The sequence below is a fragment of the Myotis davidii genome, unplaced genomic scaffold, assembly GCF_000327345.1.
Source record: "Myotis davidii unplaced genomic scaffold, ASM32734v1 scaffold433, whole genome shotgun sequence".
NCBI classification, from domain to species: Eukaryota; Metazoa; Chordata; class Mammalia; order Chiroptera; family Vespertilionidae; genus Myotis; species Myotis davidii.
In genome coordinates this window covers 2,957,715-2,967,713 of record NW_006293776.1, presented here as the reverse complement: position 1 = coordinate 2,967,713, position 9,999 = coordinate 2,957,715, and the positions used below count along the sequence as shown (strand labels likewise).

At 42.5% G+C, this 9,999-nt stretch overlaps 1 protein-coding gene across 2 annotated transcripts in view; it reads right to left on the bottom strand.

Annotated features, from left to right (window-relative positions):
• Positions 1-9,554, bottom strand: part of LOC102768934 (plakophilin-4) — an 82,966-nt gene extending 73,412 nt beyond the window's left edge. Inside the window, exons 1-2 of one of the 2 annotated variants that reach the window (XR_001514491.1) lie at positions 9,404-9,554; positions 9,187-9,283 (exon numbers count right to left, since the gene is read on the bottom strand). Coding sequence is in view for 1 of the 2 variants with exons in the window: in XM_015566300.1 (XP_015421786.1) it covers positions 9,404-9,535 (132 nt within the window). In the remaining variant the exon portion in view is untranslated. The remainder of the gene's footprint in view (positions 1-9,186; positions 9,284-9,403) is intronic. The other variant, XM_015566300.1, reaches the window with a different exon arrangement.
• Positions 9,555-9,999: the final 445 nt, after the last annotated feature.

Below are 9,999 nucleotides of genomic sequence, written 5' to 3'. Positions count from 1 at the left end.
TTGCTAGGGACTTGCCCGGCACTTGCTCTCTACCTCTATTTGTTATCTTACTTCTATCATTGACAGTCCCTCTAGGTTGTGGGCTGCTTGCCTGTGTTCCTGAGAAGCATCTACGGTACCAGTCTATAGAGTGTGTTTTCTTTAGTGAATTACCGGTATGTTTACCGGTAATAAACTTGCACTGTTTTATGTATATGTTTGATTACATACAGCCTTGTGACAGTTTTCCTGCATGTCATAAGCATTTGAATATAAATTAAAATGTTAAAATCAAATCTGATATTGTTTTACCTTTTATTTGGTGTGTGGAAGGTGTGCGGAAGAGGGGGTAGTCTTATACGGCAAGTATATAACAAACTCTGTATTTTGAGTGGAAATGTTAGGGGGTCGTCTTATACGCCCAGTCGTCTTATACGCCGGCAAATACGGTATGTGTGAAAAGCCAGATAGAGTCTGTTCAAATTCCTGGAGATTTGTCAATGCACCTAAAAAATGTCTCCAATTGACTCAAAAGAGAATACTCAGTTATTAACAACTAGAGGCCCGGTGCATGAAATTCGTGTATGGGGGAAGGGGCGGGGGTCCCTCAGCCCAGCCTGCACCCTCTCCAATCTGGGACCCCTTGGGGGATGTCCGACTGCCAGCTGTTGGACATCCCTCTCACAATCCAGGGCTGCTGGCTCCCAATGGCTCACCTGCTTGCCTGATTGCCCCTAATCACTTCTGCCTGCCAGCCTGATCACCCCTAACCACTTCCCTGCCAGTCTGATTGACGCCTAACTGCTCCCCTACGAGCCCAATTGCCCCCAACTGCCCGCCCCTGCCGGCCTGATTGCCCCCAACTGCCCTCCCCTGCAGGCCTGGTTGCCCACAGCTGCCCTCCCCTGAAGGCCTGGCCCTTCCCAACTGCCCTCCCCTGCTGGCCTGATCACCCACAACTGCCCTCCCCTGCCGGCCATCTTGTGACCACATGGGGGTGACCATCTTGTGTGAGGATGTGATGGTCAATTTGCATATCACCTCTTTATTATATGGGATGTATTCCTGGGATACATAAGATTGGTAAACTTTGCTTACAGATCCAGCCAATTATCTGTCAGTTTCTCAGAAAGCATGGGCAGATGTTAAAATATATGTTAGCTATAACTCTTGTCGGGTAACTTGGCAATCTACTTCTGTATGTTGCTGAGGGAAATTTTTTTTTTTTGAACATTCAAATACTAAAGAAACCTATTGGCAACACTCTGTTGTAGTCTTTAATCACAGAGATACCTGAAGTGGAAGATACAGTACATCATTAAGACATAGAAGAGAAGAAATGTTACACTGTGACCACAACTCATGCAATTTAAGAGGGCTGATTTCCTGAGAGCCAAGAATCAGGGTTCAGAATTCTTGAGTCCAGGCCAGTGTCATAAGAGCTCTAACACTTGACCTCATTTTGAACCTCATTTCCATAATATTACGGAGATAAAGCTGAAAAGTTGAAGATCCCACAGAAATCACTAAGAAAAGACATAATCTTACCTTGTGTTTGATGATGCAGTGCAGGCACAGAAGACTTCATATATCATGCAATAATTACAATTAACAGGATAATTCAGTTGCCAATAAAAAAAATATTAAGTTACTAATAGAAAAAATGTGAAGTTTCAGGCATTGTATTTCTAGTATAGGGCTTTTAGCTAAGCTACAAACTCTACTTGTTTACAGCTGAAATAAAATTCTGTCTTCTGCATGTGAGTGAGGTGTGTCATAGAGAACTATTTCATTGTAAATAAATGTAGGGGCCAAATAAAAGGAAGTTGCAAAGGCAGGTGCACAACAGTTGAGTTTTTCAGTTTCAGAGGAATAAAGTAAATAATTGTACTGGAATTTGTTCAGTTCTGGGCATTCTGCCATACAGGAAGGGTGTGTAATTACTGAGGCTAACATATGCATGTAAAAATGAAGTAATATCAATAGGGCACAGTTGGGCTCCAAATTTCCTTATTTTATCTTAAAAAATTAAGGATCTCTAATGACTCTCATTTTATTCTTTGAAATTTAAATATCACTTAAGTTAATACCAAAGGTAGAACTGGATTTTCCCAGAAGTTGGAAATATCCTGAAAGGCAGTGTTCTCTTTGAGAGAATTACTAATGAAGAACATTGCAATTTTCACTCATCAAAGATAACAAAAAAGTGCATGCGGTATCTAATTTAGGACTTCACCGTAGTAAGAGAAGTACAAATAAAATTATTATGTTTTACCAAATCTTTCCTTGCTTACCATTTCATACTTTCTAGAATGGCCTCAACCTTCCATCTGGATTCCAAACTTCTTAAATCATAAACCAAAAATAAGGAATGTGGTTTGTGAGAGAACAACAGAAAGGAAGTTAGAGTGCCTGAGTATGGCCAAGTTCAAATAGAGATCTCAATTATTCAAGCAACTTCATGACAGAAAACAAAAGAGTATAATACATATTACATGTGTAATTTTACAAATGTAAATCAACTTACATTCTATATAGAGCTATGAATTATACTTGCTAACCCTATCCATGATTGGCCATACGGTCTCTTAAAGAGCATTTTCCTCTCCCAACCTATATATATAAAAGCCTAAGCGACCGTTATGACCAATCTATATATATAAAAGCCTAAATGACCGTTATGACCAATCTATATATATAAAAGCCTAAACGACCATTATGACCGAACGAAAGGAACGACCAGTTGACCAGCCCCTATGATGCGCACTGACCACCAGGGGGCAGACGCTCAATGCAGGAGCTACCTCCTGGTGCAGTGTACTCCCACAGGGGGTGTGCTGCTCAGCCAGAAGCTGGGCTCATGCCTGGCAAGCTCAGCTGCAGCAGCAGGAGCCTCTCTCAACACTGCAGCAGTGCTACCAAGCAGTGGCGCAGGCACAGCGGGCTGGGATGAGCACAAGCGGTGTGGCACCAGGTGTAGCGGGCCAGGATGGGGCTCCTCCCTGGCTGCCTGCCACTTGGTGCACTGCTACATCCTTCGGGGGATGTCCGAGTGCCAGTTTAGGCCCGATCCCTGCAGGCCAGGCCAGGCAGGGATCAGGCCTAAACTGACAGTTGGACATCCCCTGGGGGGTCACGGATTGACAGAGGGCACAGGCCAGGCTGAGGGACCCATCCACCTGCCCTGTGCATGAATTCGTGCACTGGGCCTCTAGTTGATAGTTACAGCCATGGCTGACTGCTTCTTTTGTGCCCGTGAAGCCAGCTGACACCTCTAAGTTGCAGGGATGGCAGCAGGAGCTCTGAAGGCATCACATTTGGCCACACTTCTTTATCTTACTGTATATACGATATTAAGCTAGGTCCTAGACCATTCTTAAATTTCCCAGATATTTGAAAACTATCTGGATTTAAAAAAAATATTTCCTTGTTTCCACCCTAGCTGGTTTGGCTCAGGAAATAGAGCATTAGCCTGTGGACCGAAGGGTCCTGGATTTGATTTCGGTCAAGGACACATGCCTGGGTTGTGGGCTCGATCCCCAGAAGGGGGCATGCAGTAGGCAGCCAATCAATGACTCTCTCTCATTGCTGATGTTTCTATCTCTCTTTCACTTCCTCTCTGAAATCAATAAAAATAATTTTTTTTAAGTCCTTGTTTCCAACATCTGCATTCATCATGGACTCCCGGACTCTTACTAGGAGCTGAGCTGAACAGCAGGACCTGCCAAATGATGATCCTAATTACAGCCAACTGGTAGCTTAAAGTTCAGTTGACATTTCCTGTAATTTCAGATTCAAGTCCAAGGATCACATTGCTTTGTTATTCCCACGGATTGACTGTATTTCTCTCAAGCATGATCCTTAACTGAGAGACTTTTCTTCAGTGGTTATCTGTATCACCTGGTATAGAGGATGATGGTAGATATTCTTTGGTATCACCAAGGTAGTCAAATCCTTTTATTTCCTACACATAATTTCCAGCGAAGTTAGACAGATGGGAGATGAAATATCTACCCTTATGCCATTATTCGACCATCACTATGAAATACATTTTTATTTTGCTTCACGCAGAGATTGGATTTAATTCCTAGATCAGTGTGGATAAATGCAATTCATGTTGTCTTAGAGACAAAAATGTACAGCTAGGTAATAAGTTCTCTGGGTGCTGTTTGAGATTCTCTTGCTTAGTAATGTTTCTATGAATGTGGCTCCAGGTCCCACTATCTTCACAAAACAGCCTGGCAGTTGGAGACAATGTGATAGCTAGTATTAGTCACTCATTCCCTTCCTGAGCAATCATTTATATAAAAGGGGCTGGTAACATGTGAAACAATGTATAAAACATGCTCTATCCTCAGGTAGCTGATTCTATAGTCCAAAGCAGCATGGGATAAGTCCCAGCAGGGGTATAAAGTGTTAAAGGAGGTCAGGAGGGAGATTTGACTGCAGGTGGGTGAAGGTGGCTTCAGGAAAGAGGTAGCCCTTGAACAGAAGTAGGCTCTTCTTTTATCTGCCAAAGAGCAAGGATTTTAAAAATATAATTGCACAAGTATGCACCTATGTGACTGACATAAATATAAAAAGTTATCACGTTACAAAAGGGAGGGAATGTGAATATCAGCATTTTGTCAAGGAATGGGAGCAGTTTCTGGCTTCTAGATCCCAGTAAAGTATCACCATGTAGCCATGCAGAGGAAGATTTAATTGTTTTATGACACTCTAAAACCAATTTCATATAGTAATATTGTGTACTAAAAGATATCATTTCCCAATTATTTAACCAAATGCCTTGATATTATGTTACGTTTGGGGCTGCACAAAATCAGTATGTTAAAAAAAATTATTTTCATATGCTCTATTTCTTATACTATATACCTAGAACTGTTCTAATCAGTGAGACCAACATGATGACGTTTTGAAAGCTTAATACCATGCAGAAGTGAAACATTTCACAGCCGGAGTGTGTCCCAGTATTCAGAATGTTTTCTTATTTTCAGATCAATGTTCAAAAAAAGGCTCACTGAACCTCTGTATATATTTAAAAACACTATAAGAAGAGCTTTTTCTCCTTATGTGGAAATGATGATGACAATAGTAATATTAAGCCTTACTAAGAGCATTAAGTACCAGACACTGTTGCAAGTATTTTACATAGATTAATTTAATGCCCTCAATAACCATTATTATCCTCATTTTACTGAAAAACAGAGGCATAGAGAGGTTAAGAAATCTTCCCAAGGGTGACAGCAGCTGAAGTGTTGCTTTCTCCTCTCTTTTGGTAACAAAATCCTCATTTTAAACATAAGAGGACACATTTTTTTAAAAAGCCGTTACGTGTCTCCAAACCCTTTCTGAGTAGAGCGTGAACAAGTTGTGAGAGACCTTTCCGAACACAGGAACACGTCGTGGATGGAAATAGCTACGTTTTCCATGTGTATGACCTTTGACCTGGCAACAAAAATCGTACACCTATGGATGAGGGCAGTGGAGGGGTAAGGGCAGAGGGTGGGGTGGGAACTGGGTGGAAGGGAGCTATGGGGGGGGGGAGGGGACAACTGTAATAATCTGAACAATAAAGATTTATTAAAAAATAAAAAAAAAAGAAATCTTCCCAAGATAACACAGTTAAGTTGTGGGGCCAGGATGGGAACCCAGACCATCCACCCAGTTGCACTGCAGGGGTCTCTTCCTTCCGTGCCCTAATGAAACTTCCTTCCTGAGCTACTGCTGCCATCAAACAAGGCCTGTTCTTTGAGATCAGTGGAGCTGATACCATCAGTCCAGGGCTATGAGCATTACATAGTGTATAGCATATCTACATTAATAAAAGAGAACTATGGTAATTGGCGTACGACCGCTACCCTTTTCATTGGCTAATCAGGACGATATGCAAATTAACTGCCAACTAAGATGGCAGTTAACTGCCAACAAAGATGGTGGTTAATTTGCATATGTAGGCACAATGCAGGGAGGCGAAAGGGAACACAGGAAGACGCCCCCTGCCACTGACAGTGATCGGAAACCCAGGGGGGAGCTAAGAGCCCCCAGGGCCGCCTTTGCCCTGCCCCCCAGCCATGATCAGAGAATCGGGCACCTTTGCCGCCCTGGCCAGTGATAGCAGGAAGTAGGAGTGGAGCCAGTGATGGGAGCTGGGCATGGTCGAAGCTGGCAGTCCCGGGAGCTAGGGGTCCCTTGCTGGGGCCTAAAGTGGAGCCCGCAATCCCGGGGCCGCTGCTGCTGCGGGTCGCTGCTGCCCAGGCTGGACGCCTCAGCCAGAGGCGTTAGGCCAGGGCAGGGGCAGAGCGGGAGATCGCGGGAAGCTGGTGGTCCCCGGTGCCCAGGCTTAATGCCTCGGCCAGAGGCGTTAGGCCTGGGCAGGGGCAGAGCCTGCAACCGCGGGGAGCTGGGGGTTCCCTGCCCAGACCTGACACCTCTGCCGGAGGCCTCAGGCCTGGGCAAGGGGCCAATCCGGTGATCGGTGATCGGATGGGGATGAGGGTCAACTCCTCTGGCCGAGGCATCAGGCCTGGGCGGGGGGCGAAGCCAGCAATCGGAGGGGGCTGGGAGTGCCCTGCCCAGGCCTGATGCCTCTGGCAGAGGTAATCGGCAATCGGATGGTGATGACGCCTCTGGCAGAGGCGTCAGGTCTGGGCAAGGGGCCGATCCTGCGATTGGAGGGTGATGGGGGTCAACGCCTGAGGGCTCCCAGTATGTGAAAGGGGGCAGGCTGGGCTGAGGGACACTCCCGCCCCCCCCCACCCAGTGCACGAATTTCGTGCACCAGGCCCCTAGTATTTAAATAATTATGAAGCCCATCCAAGAATATGGTTCTATGGATACAATACATGATCAAGGACATGATCTAATATTAACTATTCCATCTATACTAATAACATCCTATGTGGTCATCACACCCTTATGCCGTGATGCCCTCACGCTGTAACAATCCATCACCAGGAGGCTGCGTGTGTGGGCGGGGACTTGACGCTGCATGTGCAGCGTGGAGCGGGTACGGGGCTCTGCGCGGTGCAGAGGTGGGACCTCCCAGCTCCAGCCTACCTCTTTGGGGAGATAGATCGCAGCGCTCCTGCACTGTGAGAGGGCACAGGCCAAGCTGCCCCCACCCCCATGCACAAATTTCATACACCGGACCTCTAGTTTAAGTACAACAAGACTGAGAATGTCACATTCTGACTAACAGACTAATAAAATCAAATATATAAGATGAATAGTAATTAGGTTTCTTATTTCTAGCTAACTCTGTCTCATTGGGCAGATGATAGGGAGTGACATATTTTAGGAAATTCCTAAGAAGTTTTTATGCCAACTACAGAGAGTATCAGAGTATCTTGCCTGGTGCCACAAAAATCCTATGTGAGCTAAAGTTAGTTATTTAAAGTTGGACGAGTATCTTGGAATAAGAGATAGATACTGTGTCTTGGGTTGAATGACTGAAATACTAACTGGCTTTAAAATGATTGAAATACTGACAAAGCAACTTTAAAAGAAATTAAGAATAAAAACTGTAAAAGCATACTAATGAAGTCAAAATTTTAGAACAGGAATGAAAGCCAAGAGTAGAATACAGTGGGGCCTTGACTTACGAGTTTAATTCATTCCGAGACCGAGCTCGTTAACTCAAATTACTCTATCAACTCAATGCAAAAAATCGGCCGAGAGACAGCTGGTATCTCAAAAAGCTCCTTAGTCGGGACACTCGTAAGTCAAGGCCCCACTGTATATCCTCCTACTAACAAAATAATACAGGTGATATAATGTAATTCTCCTAATAAACAACAAATATCTGGTTTTGGGGGTTTGGTGTGGTGGTTTTTGTTTTGTTTTTTAGCTATCTTGGAAAAATGGAACCCTTCTGGCTATCTCCCAGACAATATCCATTCAGAACACTTTATTGCCAAAAGATAAAACTTTTAAGGCATCTGAAGGCATCATGGAACTACAGGGCCAAATTGATGATAGGTTTCCAGTCGTCCTCAACATGCAGGGTATCTGGTCTCAAGATACAAACACAAAGTCCTGTTGCTATGTTTACTGAAAACAGTTTCTAGTTTTAAGTCAGTTCTGGGCCTTTTGATAAATTTACCGTCATATTTCACAAGAACCCAGTATACTTTAAGAGCCTCAAATAAATCAGAGTCTTTTCATTTTACAGCTCCTTGGGTCAAATCTTGACAACCATGAAGTACTATAAAAAAAATAAAAATTAAAAAAATAAAGAGTCCCTTTTCCCTCCCTAAAGGTGAGAGGAACTTAGATAATGTATGGTTTGGTGAAAAACAAAAACAGTACCAACTACAATTTTCTTGTCTTCTCAAATTCTTACGTTGTGGGATGTATAAAAAATAATTTCAGGGAGGAATGGTAAATATTTTGACATCTTGATATTAGAATAAGTTGTGAAATCATTTTTCTTGAAAACACAGCTCTAATGACAGACATATGTCATAGTTCTGGAGTATCATTCATAACACACACCTACTTTACAGCAAATAGTAAATAAATGAGGTACTAAAAAAATTCTTTACTATGTGTATTCATTAGTCATTTGAACTGCCAATATTGATTTTTAAAAGAATATTCCAGCAAATATACATTTATATTTATATCTCTTGAGAAAAATATGACCCAGGGGGTTAATCGTAAGATTTTTAAGTTTTTAGTTAGATTATATCCAGCACAATAACTCTCACAAACGGCGTATATTTTTGTTCTGTTTTGGAGGGAGGGACAGAAGTCTATCTATAGCTTTAATATTACATTCACTTTATTAAACTTTTAAAGCATAAAAAGTTAAATTTAGGAAGTCCAATCTCTAAGCATAACAGATAAGTTCTAATTTAAAAGGCTACTTGGGTTTGAAAGATAAATAGTATTAAGGACCTTAAGAAAAACGACATAAATATGACATTAAAGCAAACTGGCACAGTTTGACAAGTATTAGAACACTCGCTCACAAAATGAATATACTTTGATTCAGACAAACACAACAAATATATAGCCTTTATCCAAAAATCACAGAAACAGCCCTAGGTAATACCCATGTTAAAGGTTCAACACTACAGGCCAAAGGTTGCCAGAGTCCTGGCAGAGAAGTTAACAATATGACTACGCTTGACGAAGCTTTGCGCGCATGCACACACTCTGCAATGGGAGACAGACACCGATCACCATCAATATTGTCCTTACTTGCAGACGCACAAGTATCCTGCATGTTCCGATTCTGACTGGCACCTGGAGCAGCTCTACATGCCAGTCATCCCAATGTACTCAGGGATGTAAACACCTTATAATTAGAAAACGTGAAGGCGTCAAGGACGTTAGACAAATTTAAAACACATCCAAAGATTAATTTTTAAAGGCATTGAAGAAATCATTAATTGCAAATTCCAATAAGAGGATGTACCTGCTCCTTCACAGAAGCTAGAATAGTGGTGGCTGTGGTCTCGGGTTCCATGCCTGGGCCAGTGCAGGCAGTTTCCTGGCGGATCTGTGGTTGCCCCTCCTCCACCAGTGAGGCCTGCTCAGGAGCTGGCATTCCTCCTGCAATCAAGCAGGCAAAGAGTTAACACTTTCTCTAGGGCTCCTCTGAGGATCTGCAGATGGTCCCTAGGAAGTACCACAGACTTCTACACACAATGATCACAATACCCTCAGACTATTTGATTTTTAGAAGGCAACATCTAGGGCCAAAGGTATGAGTATTACCAAATATTAAAAAATAAATTTAAGTGTAATGATAATAAATACTAAGAAAATGTTTAAACATCATAGTAAAAAAAGTGACATGAAAAGGGTTGGGAATGCTCTTAAATTAAAAATATACTAAGGACAATAAAGTTGTTAGGAGCTTGTTAAATTGGCGAGCCTTATAATCAGATAACCCATAAGTAAATATGATTCTTATGAAACAAATAACAATAAACATTCTATATTTTCTATAAGAGCGTTTTCAGAAAAGTATACACACAAGAAGACAGCTACAAATGTGCAAATGCTGTA